General features: G+C 38.3%; 1 protein-coding gene across 1 annotated transcript in view; it reads right to left on the minus strand.

The window, feature by feature from the left end:
- Positions 1–15,297, minus strand: part of LOC122798074 (collagen alpha-6(VI) chain-like) — a 1,097,601-nt gene that overhangs the window by 291,041 nt on the left and 791,263 nt on the right. Inside the window, exon 27 of the mRNA XM_044066731.1 lies at positions 13,111–13,173. Coding sequence (XP_043922666.1) covers positions 13,111–13,173 — 63 coding nt within the window. The remainder of the gene's footprint in view (positions 1–13,110; positions 13,174–15,297) is intronic.

Raw genomic sequence — 15,297 nt, forward strand, 5'->3', positions numbered from 1 at the left:
AACTTTGACTGAAGCTCCAAAGGTGGTGGCATTTCCATATTCATAAAGGATGCGCACACCTCCAGACTGGTAACCCAACATAACACATCAGAGATACTTCAGGTGCAGCTCACATTGGGTAAGACAGCGATTCAGGTCGCAGGGTGTTACAGGTCCCCAACCATGTCCCAAGACTCACACTCCATGTTCCTAAACACTCTGGAGAATATTAGGGTCCAACCTAACACTCTCATATTGGGCAACTTCAACTACCCCTCCATTAAAAGGAAAAACTACTCATGTACCAATAAACTTGCCCAACGTTTCCTACAATTCATTAATTCTAATGTCCTGGACCAGCTCATTCTTTCCCCCACTAGAGGTAGCAACATCCTTGACCTGGTCTTTACTAACATAGGTGACCACTGCTCTACACCAATAGTCAACTTTTTTTTTTTGTTGGATCCGACCACAAATTAATCACCCTGGAAATCCACCCCACCACCCCCCACACACAACAAAGGTAACCACCATGAAAAACTTCTCCAAAGCTAACTTTGGGTTCCTAAAAATAGAGGTGGCTGACTTCACAGTACCCATGCAAGTGGAGAATAGTTGCATGACTGCTGAATCATACACTAATGCACTGTATGAACACATACACAAATGCATGGATTTCGCCATACCCAATAGAAACAAGATGCTCTCCTCCAAAGAAATGAAGCCAATCTGGTTTTCACCTGCCATAAACAAACTCTACAACAGAAGAAGGAAACTGATGCAGAATAAGGTGAAGTCCCAAGCCTTGAAAAACTCCCTTATCAGCCTCAACAAAATGTTGAGATCCCTTATCAAATCCTCTAAAGCTAGCTATGAAAACAGAATTGCAGCAGATAGTAAAGACAACCACAAGGCCTTCTATAGTTATGTAAAGAATCTCCATGGCAATACCCAGATTTGCTCTGAGCTACTGCACAATGGTACCTCCTATACCGAGCCAACAGATATTGCCAATATACTGGCTGACAGATTCAGTGCCAACTTTACCCCCTCAAAGGACCAATCACAATACCAGTAGATTGCCAGATACCCAGTATTACTGCTGTACAGGTTAAAACAGCACTGTCCAAGGCAAGAATACAGCTTCTATGGGACATGTCAATATCCCTGGTTGTGTTCAATATGAAATATAGAGTGAACTGGCACTTCACTTATGTGCCCTATTCAATCGCAGCCTCACCTCAGGTTTTGTCTCTACCAAATGGCGCACTGCTACAGTCCAGTCATCCCTCTCCACAAAGGAGGAGCGACTACAGACCCTGGGAACTATCGCCCCATTAGCATGACAAGTCTGATATGCAAAGCTATGGAACACATCATCATGGACCTAATAGACAAGGATATAGGGAATCTCCAAACTCTGGATCCCACACAGTTTGGTTTTGTGAAGGGTAGATCATGCCTGCTCAACTTGGTCGACTTCTTTGACTCAGTCACCAAAGTTGTGGATGAAGGCAAGGTGGTTTATACAGTCTACCTTGATTTGGCCAAGGCCTTTGATACCATTCCCCACTCAGAAATCATAGAAAAACTCACAAAGCTAGGCATCAACCCCTGTATCACTAAGTGGGTTGAAAACTGGCTCATAAATAGAACCCACAGTATGAAAGTAGCTGACTCTAAGTCATACTGCCAATCAGCCATGAGTGAAGTCCAACAGGAATTGGTCCTGGATCCTCTCCTGTTTGGTATCTACTTCTCAGAAGTCCAGGCCAACACGAAGAGACTCTGGCTGGCAAAGTTCACAGACGATTGCAAGTTGCGAGCCATTATTAACTCCCCAAGTGATGTTGACATCCTACAGAAAGGCCTCACTGAGACCAACAACTGGTGTCAGAACCATGGCCTTAAGCTCAATGCCAAAAAATGTGTCGTTATCCCCTTTGGGAAAAACCCAGTTCCCATGAATTACTATATCGATGGTAGTCCACTGAACACAGAAGGCATTATAAGAGATATGGGAACAGAGGTTGACAGCAACATCTCTTTTGACCACCACATTGCCACTGTGGTCAGAAAGTCCTTCTATGTGGCACATCTCATTACTAAGGGTTTTGCATCCAGGAAGAAAGAGGTCATTGTCTCCCTCTACTCTTCACTTATTAAGCCAATCATCGAGTACAATGCCCCACTTGACATGTACCTCACTAGACACCTGCAACAACTAGAGAGGCCTCAAAACTACCTCACAAAGAGGATCCTAGGCCTTAAACACTTGTCCTGTATGGACAGACTCAAAAAACTCCACCTATTCTCTGTTTCATATCACCTACTTAAAGGCAATCTCTGCTTGACTTACAAAGCCATGTCTGACCCAGCACTGTTAGAAATGCTACATCTAAAGAAATCCCAATCCCTCTGCACCACACGCTCCAGAGACCTCAACCTCATTACCGCAATCAACAGAACGTGCTGGAGAGACAGGTTCATAACCCAGAGACTTCCCATGCTATAGAATAAACTCATACATGTCAAGCAGAGCACCTGACTGGCCCTCCTCAAGAGAAATCTAGATGAATGAATGGGGAATAGGGGAATAAAAAATTCACCATGGGGATCACTGTAGTGGCTCTACTCGACAGAAGCACTGGGAACTAAGGTCGGGTGGCACGATGCCAGGGTAATTCTATAGGCTAGCCTTGTAAAGGCTCCAGGGCCATTAGCCTAGCAGAAATAATTTGAGAGTTATTTGGGAATACAGAAATTTCTTCAGAAGGGATAGGTAGGGAGTGGGTTAAAGTGAACATGGAGTTTAAAATATGGTATAAGTAACAGATAAAGAGATATGGTGTGGAAGTAATAGGATTTTTAGAGGGCTTGACAGAAGTTAAAGTAGTGCTAAAGAAAGGGAATCTCTCAGAACAAGAAAAAGATGCAACTGCTGAGTGCTAAAGGGAAAATAATGAAATATTTAAATAACATGTATGCATTTAGAAAGGTTGCATAATTACAATCTTTCTAAATGCATGCATTTTAGAAAAGTTGTTGTTAATCAAGTGCTTTGATAACAACTCCAGAGCACAAAATCTCTCACAATGACTTCTTTGGAAATAGAATGTAGAAAGGTTTGTTGCCAGACATAGGGAGCTTATGAGAAAAAAAAAATAACCAGAATCACTATAGAAGTATTAGAGCTATTTCAGAAATTCTATGAAAATTTGTGTAAAACAGAGGAATGGGGAATCCAGGTAAAGGTGTAAATGGAAATATTTATGAATGATTTATCAATTAAAAATATTTTAAAAGGGCGGGGGGGGGCATTACTAGCATCTCGGATGAAAACTTCCCCATAAAGACCAATTCCAGTTTTAAACCATTATTATAAAGTGTTTTAAGTTTATACTAGCTAAGAAATTTGGCAAAAGTGATAAATATGAATCATTGTGATTTTGTGGAGGCATACATTTGACAACATTAACAGAACAATTTTGATGCAGAGAGATATAGACAAACACCAGCATTGTTGGTAGGTCTTGATACAGTGAAAGCATTCAATAGAGTCAGCTGGGATTTTATGAGTAGGGCAAGGGGAGCATTTGCATTCCCTAGCAGAATAATACAGTTAAAAGAGAGGATATATGAAGGGTCAGATGTAATACGAATTAAGGTGGGAGGGTTTCTCCAACAGAATGTGTTTGAAAAGAAGAACCAGTCAGGGATGTTCTCTTTCTCCTTTGTTACTTGACTATATTTACAGCTATTATCAAATGTGTGGATATAACTAGTATAGTAATCAAGAAAAGGTAGCTTTATTTGCAGATGATATTATTTATTATTTTGTACTTGATAATGCCTGAAAAGGATATGTTGTTGCTGTGAAGTGCTGTAAGACAGACTGAAATCTTTCCGGGATCTAAATTAAATAAAGATAAAACAGACTACAGTAGAAAACTATTTTCTCAAGCATGTATTTGTCGAGCAACACCCATATTTTAGGGACATGATAAGACGAAGTAGTTAACTATATGGATTAGAAAGGATTTTGTTATGGTAGTTAAAGATGTGTGGGAAGAGACTAAGCTAAAGACAATATAACTAAATGAGAGGCAGGAAGCCCTGGATTGGTAGTGTAGCTAGGGAGAGGTGAGAAGGGTAACTGCCCTAGGTACAATGTGTTTGAGGACATGATCAGCCAGCAGTCAATCCAAATTTCTCTTTAATGCAATACTGGCTTTTAACAGCTGGTATTGCATATGTGGTCAAATCTGAACACTGTAGCGATCCATGTGTGGTCTAAAACCTGAATGCCATAGCACTCTGTGCAGACAGGGTATAAACTGTAGCAGTAAAACATTTTTTTTATTAAAATAAGTTGAAGGAGGGGTGGGGGCAAGGGAACAAAAATGGGACCTCAATGGCTGGGGCAGGAGGGAGGGGCGGCATATAGTGCATCTGGCCATCTGGTTGGTGTGCTAGTAGAAGGAACATGCATTATTTTTTTTACTTTAAAGGAAGAAGGAGGGGGTGTGGCTGTAGAGAACTAACTGTAATAAGCCAATCTCTGCAATCAGCTAATTACAGTGAAGCATTTGCTTTTTTTTTAAAGTGCTGAGGTCGTGCGTGGGGCACTGGTTCATATTAATGGCACAGGGCACTGGTTGAACCAGCTACACTTCTACCCTTGATTATGGATGTGGGTAGTAAGAAACAAGCAGTGGAGATGGTTTTCATCATTTCATGTTTACATACATGTATATTTTTATCAACAAGAGGAGAAGATTTGGATGATTATTAAAGAGCTGAACCAATTTATATCTGTGGGGGTAAGATGACGAGAGTTAACTGGTATTAGTTGATTCTCCTCCTAGATAAAGGCGGTTTAGGATTATCTGATTTGAAGGGATACTTCACAGCTACTATATGCATTTAAGGCTCATATACATAATCCAAGCAGAAGATTCTAAATCAACGTGGAAAAGAAGGATGATGAAACGGGGGTGGGGGTAGGATTTTTGATGGACATCCTTAAGGAGAATAATAACAACCATACAGAATATTATATTTATAAGGTGGTAGAGAATATTCTAAAAACTAAGCCAACACAATAATGGAAAAAGGAGATTTTTGCCAGTAGGAATGACTGCAAACAAGGTCTAAAAAAATAGGCAAGAGGGGGCTGGAATTTAAAGGTGAAACTTAGAAAATAACCAAGGTATTGGAAGCAAATGCCTATGGTGGGGAAGGTAATAGAGTGGGATGGGGCTAATCAGAGGTTTCGACTCCTTCCCTACCAGTAATTGATTAAAATGTATAGGCAAACAGAAGGGGCTAGGGGAGTGCTAAGTAAAAGACCAGCTCTGGTCTTTGCAGAATAACAACAAGAATCAATCAGAAGAGGATAGAAAAGATAAGAAGAGAGACAGGAAATGTATCTTACAAAGGAACAGTGATAGGGTCATTGGATCATAGGTATATACTAGGTTAGCAATCACAAGAGTCTTTTTAACCTAGCCATGTGTACTAAATGTATCCAACAAGTTTGGTACCTTACGGTTATTTTAGGGGTATGTGTAGGCTAGGGCATGCATTTACAGGTTGCCTGTATTCATTAGACACATAGGTGACAGACCAGGGATGATTTTCTGAGTTAACATCCACAATTCAGGATATGCTTGAATAGGGTCAGGGAGGAATTCTTCTTCACATGAATGAACAGCCTGTTCCAGAGAAGGGGCATTCCCAACTACCTTCGATGCATGAAGACGAAGATGCAACCAGCCATCTGTTTGTTGCTTGGTTCTTGGTGTTTTTGTGATAGATTGGGCACATGTTGGTTGAAAGCCAGACTGTTGTCTACATGTGTTTAAGCAGCTTGTCTAACAGGCACAAGGTACAGAGTCTGATTCTCACATTTGAAAGGAACATTGGCTAGGCTTAAAATGGCCATATTTCCCCAAATCTCTGACTACTGGGTCTATTCTTAGGGGTGTGTTATCAATGAAGTAGATTCCTGAGTAGCTGACTTCCCAAAGGTTATTATTATGTATTTCTTGGAAAGGAGATTTAAGCCATTTCTATGGCACCCATTATTTATCTGTATTAGTCCTTTTATGAGGGTATCAGTGTCTTGCAGGGATTCTATGACTGTTCTCAGTTTGCAATCATCTGCACACTTGGTCAGTCAGAGGCCTTTGAAATAGGCCTTAACTTCTGAAAGTAGATGCCAAAAGAGCGGACCCAGCACTGAATCCTGAGGGACTCCAACAGTAGCCAACCCCTTTGTGGAGGTGGACTCCCCTACTGTAGCTTTCTGGGTCCTATCTAAGATCCAGCTGACAATCCAGCATGCAACTTAAGGATTTTATGCCTAATTATGGGAGTCTGTTTACAAAGCCTGAGTAAGGTAGTGTATCAAATGCCTTGGCCAGGTCAAGGTAGGCAGTCTGTACCCTTTTGCCCTGGAATGTTGCCTTGGTGACCTTCGTGAAGAACTCTACTAGACTAAGCAGGCATAATCTTCCCTTGACAGAACAGAACAGTGTAGGATCCAGTGTCTGGAGATTTCCATTGTCATTATCAATCATTTCCATGATAATTCTTCCATGACTTTGCACATGAAACTAGTCAACTAATGGGTCTTAGTTTCTGGGGTCTATAAAAGCTCCACCTTATGTGCAGGAATGACTGTTGCAGTTCTTCATTTGTGTGGCAAAAAGCCTAACTGGAATCTGTGGCTAAATAATGACTCCAGTAGTTCTGATAGGTCATGTTTTATCTTATTTATTTGGCATCCTGGGATATTATTGGGGCCCATCAATGTGGTGTTCTTCGCCTTGGAAAGTGTGTTTAGGACTGGCTCTCTAGTGAGAGTTTGGAGGGTTATGTTCAATGTTATTTCTTGAAGGGTGACAGGGGTGGAAGAGGGGGTAAAAACAGGAGCTGAATTTGTTGGCCAGTAGATTTGCAATATCTTCTGACTCTGTGTAGGTGACTTCATTCAGAATTAGTGCTGCACGTTCTTGTGTACAGCCTTTGAGGTTAAAGACATACCTAAAGAAACCCTTCTTGTTGTCCTTATCTTGGGAGGCTATTTTTACCTCAGATTTGGAAATGGTAGTCCCAATTTATCCTCTGAGTCTTTTGTTTAGATTGATGACAAAGTTTTTGTCCTGCTGGGCATTGTATTTCCTGACTTTTGGTATGACTTTCGTCTATTTGTTGTATAGCCAATTGATGTTTGGATTCCACCAGGGTGGTTTGTTTTTTTACCTTATTCTGAGCTTATTCCTAGTAGACACAGCTAGCTCTATGGCTTTATTAACATGATCATATAAAGCATCTGTGAACTATCCTGCAAGGTCAGCTATGGTCTCACAATTTGGTAGGGCTTTAAATTTTGTCAGGTTGTCACTTAATAATAGGATTTTTGTATTTCAATAGTTCCAAAGTGTTACAGGGTTAGCTGGGGGTCACAGGTTTTATTTTTATTTCAAAGGAGACAGCTTTCTGGTCTGAACTTGCCAATGAATACATTACACTAGGGGGAGTGTAATATTCTCCCATGTTAGTGAGGCCCACGCCCAGTATGTTTTCTCCACTAGTGGGCATGTGGACTGTGAGCATGTGGACTGTCTGATCCAGGGTGTTAGCATTTAAATAGTGAAGGAATTTCTGGACCTGCAGGTTTGGGGTCATGCATGATTCCTAGTTTATACTTGAGTAGTTAAATTCATCTATGAATATGGTACTGGATGAATGGTGAGTGTCTGTAGTAAGTTTAAATATGACTTATGGGTTGTCTGGTTCATAGAGGGAGACCTATAGCTAGAAATGATATGGTATGCGATGCTGCCTATGGTAATTTGTATACGGAGAAGCTCAAGATCATCATCCTGTTTGACCAACCTTAAGGTGACCTTATTATTAATGTAGACTGAGACACCTTCACCTTTAGTCCCTGCCTGTGAAGTAGCTGGGCTGAATATCTGGAACCAAAGAAAACCAAAGTAAACCAAAGTCACGATCACAAAAAAAAGAAAATGTACCATTTAAAAATGATTAAAAAGTTAAACGCTTTCATCAGCAACAATATCAGACTTCATCCGAACAAAGACTGTGGTGCTACTAATTGTTTTATACAGAATCCAACCAATCACAATCAGATTCCCACGCCCATAAATTAAGTAAAACTCTTCACATCTACTCAATATATTTAAAATAAAACATATCTTATTTTATCAATAGACAATATACAGTAATATAATCCGTGTTGTAACAACTGTGCATTTAACATTTTGAAAATTGCTGTATTAATTAGAAACAGAGAATATTTTCCTCAACAGGTACTTATCAAGGCAGTTACTTTCTTTGTTTTGATGAAGACTGATATTGTTGCAGACAAAAGTGCTTAACTTTTTAGTCATTTTTAAATAAACGGTTTTCCAGTCCGAGCTGAATATCTGGAAGACATCATAGCCTTGCACTGCCAGGGTGCTCTCCTTGGCTTTAAACCATGTCTTGGTAACTGCACAGACATCTACATTCTCCAGGCTGAGAAGAGGTTAGAGGGAGTGGAGTTTCTTGTTTAGACTCTGGCATTGAGCAGTAACTCTCTTAGATTCCCTTTTATTGGTTTTGGTATGTTGGAAGCTTTGTCAGTCTGGCACTGGTTAAAAAGGTACTATGGGAGAGGACAGTGTTTTAACCAATATTCAAAAGCCTAGAGGAGGCTGGTACAGACCACGCTTGGCAAAGCAACATGGTCTGTTGACTATATCTTCTCATGCTGGCAGATATTGCATCCCCATGGAATGATACCAGAAGGTTAGCCAATTACTAAAATCAATCATGTTCTGTTCATACTGTGGCATCATCCTTGGTGATGGTAGAATGATACTCATTGCTAGATTCATATCAGCCTGGGAAAAACAGTCCAAGAGCTTGTTAATGTCTCTAATAATATAGTCCAGGGAGGTATTCCTCAGAACATTTACACCCATATGGTCTATGACTGAGCCATATTGGCAATTGTGGTTCAATGACCTGAGTGTATGTATGATCTGGTGCATCTTGACCCTTGATAAACAACTGATTGTGACTTTCTCCTTGCTCAGTCTGGTGAGTGGGACATGTGTGCATCTCACAAAGGAGTTTCCTGTGATTAAAATATTGGAGTGGGTGTTGGCTTCCCTTCTGGGCTTTGAAGTTGAGGTTCTATGAGATGTGGCTGTATGTTTTTAGTGAGTGTTTTGGTGGAGCTTTTGGGGATGCTAAGGATATTAGTTGTAGTTCTGATGTCTGGAAAGTCTTGGGGTTTAGGAAGATTGCTTTTAAGCGCCTCAGCATGTTTGAGTCTATGTGTCTGAGCCATACTGTGTTTGATGGGTGTAGTGTGTGCATTTCTGACAACCCATTCAGTATTATGAGGCCTTGTATGTGAATGCTTTGCTTCCAGTGACATTGTGTAATTACATTTCTCATATTTCTTATCCGTTTGTTTTAGAATAAGCTGGTTATCAGTAAAGATAAGGCAACTGATCCATTGCGCCACAATGCCCACAATGCCCATGTCCACCAAGCTGGAGATAGCAGGAAAGAACATCTGTATGACTGCCCAGTATGTAACAAAGGTTTACAACTTTTACATGGAAGTGGTTGCACAGGTATATTTAAACCCCAAGCAGACTTAAGATAATTTTTCCTTAGGTAGACTGCAAATGCTGGAGGTGTTATGCAACAGAGGGAGTTAACTGAGATCATGTTTTCTGGGAATGGAAAGAGATGGCAAATTTTAAAAATTCAACACAGAGCACTTTGTCAGAAATGTTGGTGGTAATGAATAGTTATAACCCAGGAAATTATTCTTCCGAGCTGGAATACAGGAGCTGAATTGCCTAAACATAGTAAAGCCTTTAAATTTAATGTCATTGGCTGCTAAAAAAGCAATTACTAGAAAATGGAAGTCAAAATCTAAGCCAGCAAAACTGAAGTACTGAACATTGTAAAGGCGATAAAAGAACCAGTGGTATGATTTTTAGAAAAGGAAAGATGAATATTACATTGAATAAATGGAATTTGTGGGAGCAATACATACAGAATAAAATTTAGCAAGAGGAAGAGTGAAATTTACGGGAGGGCAGGAACCAAGGAATGTATGTAATATTGGAGTGAATTAAAAATTGTTAAAAGGAAAACATATATGTTATGAGAATAAGAATGAAAATATTATTGTGTTTTGTTTTCTTTTCTATCACAGTACGTGTACCTGTCACTTTTTAAAATGTTATTGGGTGTGTGGGCAGGCTTGGAATGTGACTGATGATGCTGTGATCACTGCTGGGACAGGAAGAGGTTATACTGCTAATGAAAGGCCTCCATTCTACTGATACTTGTGCATGTAGTGCTAACTTCATGATGGGCACCCCTTTAAAAGATGCAGATTTCAAAGCCTGCAGAGTAGCATTACTGCATTTACTTAAGGGTACTTTGTATACCACTGTTGTAGTATCAGAAGTAACCTGTGCAATATAGGGCAGGGGACCTTGTTCAGTCTTATACCTGGCTCATCCCAGAAAAAAGGGGCTTAGGCCAGGTGTAATGTATTCATAAAACCCAACCTGTAGCCCCCTATTACTTAATACATTGATTTAATGTAATTATTTATAGTTTTTGATGATCAACAGTACACATGGCTGTTGCCATGCAAAATGCTCTTTCTGTTTTAATAATAACCAGAACAACTGGACAATGCAACGTGCAGCCAGAGGTGTTCATCAGAACACTACATGCATATTAGCACTGCCTTTCAACAGCTGAATGGCAGCCACAACGTGATTAACAGCAGTAGGGGCATGCTATGTCAGGGGATTTGTTTACTTATTAGTTATTAAATAGGTATTTGAACTAGTTCTTAAGGACTCTTTTCAGCCCAAACCAAACCTGTGGAAAAGTATATATTGGTCAAAGACAGATTCTAATTATCCCGGCTACTTTTTCTTTCTTCTTCTTTTTTTTTTTTGCCTTTAGGCTGCATAATGACTTTGTGGTAAATGTGTACATTACGACTATAACAGGTATGTTTCACATTTGATCTACACTCACTGTCTGTGTAGCTTATGTCCACATGCTTAATACATCATTTTCCACCGATATTTCAAAAGCACACCAGACGGCTGATTGGATATACTGGGAGGCTAATTTTACCTCAAAAATGGATTTGGTAGTGCTTTACCCACTGAGTTTTTTTTTAGATTAATGACTAGTTTCTATCCAGTCGACAGTTGGAAGTGCAGGGTTGTTTGTTCAAATATCCAATTTATTGAATGAACATTTGTTGCAGGTTTGTTTTGCCAAAACAGGTAAGTGAGATGTATACTAGGTTTGTGTGTGCATTTGTGTGAATGTGTGTGGATCATGGTTAGAGTAATGGTTAGGTTAGGGGATAGATTAGTGTGTTTATGATTCTGAGTATTTAGAGTTAAGGTTAATGTTAGGAGACAGATTTAGTGTATGTGTGTGTGTGTGTGTGTGTGTGTGTGTGTGTGTGTGTGTGTGTGTGTGTGTGTGTGTGTGTGTGTGCGCGTGTAGTGGTGCTGTTATGGGTAGAACTTTTTTAAGTTAAGGTGCATGTTAGGGTTAGGGGCAAGGAAAGGGGCAAGGTTAGGGTTAATATTTCTAAGGTGGAGCAGGGCGGCTTAGACCATTGGTTTCCCTTTGTAATGCATGCTAACCCTAATCCTGCCCCTGCTACTAACCTTAAAGTGCATCTTAATTTAAAAAAGCCCTTCTCATAAAACTACTATGATTCATACAAATTTGAACTGAAACTAGTCAGGTTTTGGATTCTGTATCAGAAAAGGATGTTTGTTTCCTTTTTTGATGTACTGAGTGTTAATGTGTTTTATGTGCAATATAATGAATGCGCATGTTTTGTATGTTGATCAAGTGACATGTCGACCATATATAATATATATATATATATATATATATATATATATATATATATATATATATGTTTATTGGCCTATGTCAGATAATTGAGTTTTCAGAAACTCGAAATTCATATGGTCGAGACCATATGACTGAGTTTCCGAAAACCCAATCATAAAAAAAACACAAAAATCTACCCTTTTTACATTTTTGCAGGGGGGGCAAGCCCCCCTGCATGCCCACATCCCCTGCATGTTATATATACCAACTCCAAGCACTTCAGTGAGAAAAAGGGTAAGCTTCACAATCCACAGTGTAGTGCGATCTCCATTCAAATGCTTCAGGTTTTCAAAAACTTTATCATATGGTCTCAATCATATAAATTTCAATTTTCTGAAAACTCGATCTACAGATAGGGACGGATATATATATATATATATATATATATATATATATATATATATATATATATATATTATATTATATTCACCCTTATCTTTGTAACATAACTTGGAAGGGTGCAGGACAGACCACTTCACTTTTTTGATAAACAAATAAATAAATAAATTACATTAAAAATAAATCAAAACCACATGAAGAAGTTATATCAGAAGTCAGGGCTGCAGACAATCAGAATAGCATGGCCAGAGTTTAAATGACACAAACTTTCTTTTAAAAAGTATCTGCTCTGCAAGAGTTTGCAGCCTACAGATGTTGCTATATTTAGTTATACAAGGATATGCAAACACACATTGGGAGTCAAAGGCTGAGTGAGATTAACATTTTAAATTGAGGTTAAATACTGTGCAGATAAATGCAAATTTGGGAATCAGTCCTGCACTGTCAGATCTCTTTTACTGTAGTGCACAAACGGGTGATGTTTGTTTACTTAAAATATAGTACGTTTACTTTTACAAATGACCCTTCTTAATAAAAAGCAGGAAAAGAAACAGTGTAATGTAAACACTGAATGACTAATGTCTAAATAGTATGATTTGAAATGCTACTGACTGTAGGCAGAAACTTCTTATTTATTCTTCATGAGCAGTGAAGTCTGAGATTAGATTTTAAACATTCAACATGATTAGTCAGAAAATAAAAATGCAAGCATAATTCTGCCAAGAAAAATAGAAAGGTGTCATTTTATGTACATTTTAGTATCTACTATACACTAGAACCCCCATGAAGAAAAAGAGCACTTACTTTCTTTCCCACTTGCCCATTTTTTCCAGTGTTTCCTTTGACACCAGGTGGTCCATAGTTACCCTGCAAGTAAATTCAAACTATTACTGGCTGAAATTTTACTGACCAGAAACGTTCACAGTTCTTGTTTTTAAACCATTATTTTCTAATCTTTTGGAGCTTACTACGTTATTAGTCTTTATAAGGAATTATAGAATTTGACATTTGATTACCACTGGATGAACTTGTTTTTATTTATTTTTTTTAATATTAGATTATTTTTAGTGGCAATACAGAATACAAAGCACATGTTTACTTTTACATGTTAACAAAAGAAACAACAACAACAAAAAAAATGCTTCAAGACTGCATGGTTTGGCAAATTGATCTTAACCTTTGCATGTGTTCAGATGTTCACGTTTCATACTTAAATCCTTATATACATGATATTTTTATAATTGTTATGTACTAATATCTTAACAATATAAAATGATTTACTAATTGTATTACATTGGCTGTTAATGCTCCAGAAAACAATTCTGCATTCAGTAAATAAGTCAGTAATCAGTGAAACAGTCTATACTATATGAATTTCCAAGCATTTCATCATGTTAGTCATCTGTGCATTAAGTATATAATCAAGAGGTTACATGCAAGAATACACACACACACACACACACACACACACACACACACACACACACACACACACACACACTCTCTCTCTTTCTATATATATATATATATATATATATATATATATATATATATATATATATATATATATATATATATAGGTATATACACACATGCACATGTAAAGGAGGACACCAACTCTTATTAAAGCTTATTACAGACTCTCAGTTCAAGAGCCGAACTTGTTCTATTAAAATATTCCTACCTTTTGATAAATCTACAAATTACTGTAGCGGCTTGATTTGCTGAAGCAACTTTGATGAATTAAATATAATAATACACATTTTCTTATTTTTTTCTTTTCAGGATTACTACAATCCAAAATTCTGAAGTTGTATCTGAAACACAGGGGATTCACATTTGAGTACAGTTAAGTGTATAGTCATAGGAGACACAGTCCACTACTTGAAGGGTGAGGGAACCATAGTCCTATGGGCAAAATACATTAGATGATACCTCCAAGCAATAGTTTGCTGTAGGAGAGATTCTCACTGAAAGTAAGGTTGTGTAAAATAATTACAGATCTTCAAGGAGATGTCACAATATCAGTTAATCTGTTTTCTTACTCCAGCTAGAAGAAACAAGCCACCAAAAAACTAGCAATCGTATATGAACTACTGTGAAATAGTTAGTCTACACATAATCTCCATACACAGGGAAAGAGTGAGGGACAGTTTCCAATAAAGTGCCCTCTCATTGAAGATCTACTGTCACAATATGCATCTTACACAGTGGTACAATCTTCTTCAGGGAGGGTCACAGCAGTAAATCATAACATTTGGGCAGCGCAGTACTTTTTTACCCTGGGGAAGTGAAAATGAAAAGACCTCCTGTAACAGCCATGCCAAAACCTGTCCTGCCACTATGATTAAAACTTGAAATGTTTGGTGGAGATATACAGAGTATTCCAAAATAACCTATGCAAAAGCATTTCTAAAGTTGCTGAAGTTGCTAATGATAAAGTAAAATGCATGCTAACAATACCATGCAAAAGACTGCTGTACTTCTTATAGCAAAATGAAATAAGGTAGGTCAATCTCTTTGAGAAGGTTCATTTGGTTACAGGCAAATAGACAGGCCTTCTCTCCCTTTCATGAAGGAAACAAAAATGATCAGATTTCCTGACAGAGTATGCTTTCCCAGTGTAATATCTTAGTTGTCTGTGAACAGATATTATATGGTATCATGGGTTGAATACTGTGAGATGAATGGATTTGTTAAAAAGTACAGCACAGAAAATTGTTTGGATGTCTATTTTATCTGTTGCAATATTGACCTTTTTCAGCTTATTTTTAGTGTCATAATCTGGCAGTTTTTATATTCATTCCTCTACATGCCCTGGTATTGAAATTTAATGTGGAATTATATGCTTCATGAAATTGAGTTCCCTTACATTGGTCACATGTATCTCTTTCCTTGTTGATAAGAAAAGTACAGTTTTGTACCTACCATAAATGTAGATGTCCAATAGACATGCAACTGCAGTCATAACATGTGGGTTGTCCTGCCTCA

This window comes from Protopterus annectens, chromosome 3.part1 (genome assembly GCF_019279795.1).
Source record: "Protopterus annectens isolate FY-2018-M chromosome 3.part1, PAN1.0, whole genome shotgun sequence".
NCBI classification, from domain to species: Eukaryota; Metazoa; Chordata; order Ceratodontiformes; family Protopteridae; genus Protopterus; species Protopterus annectens.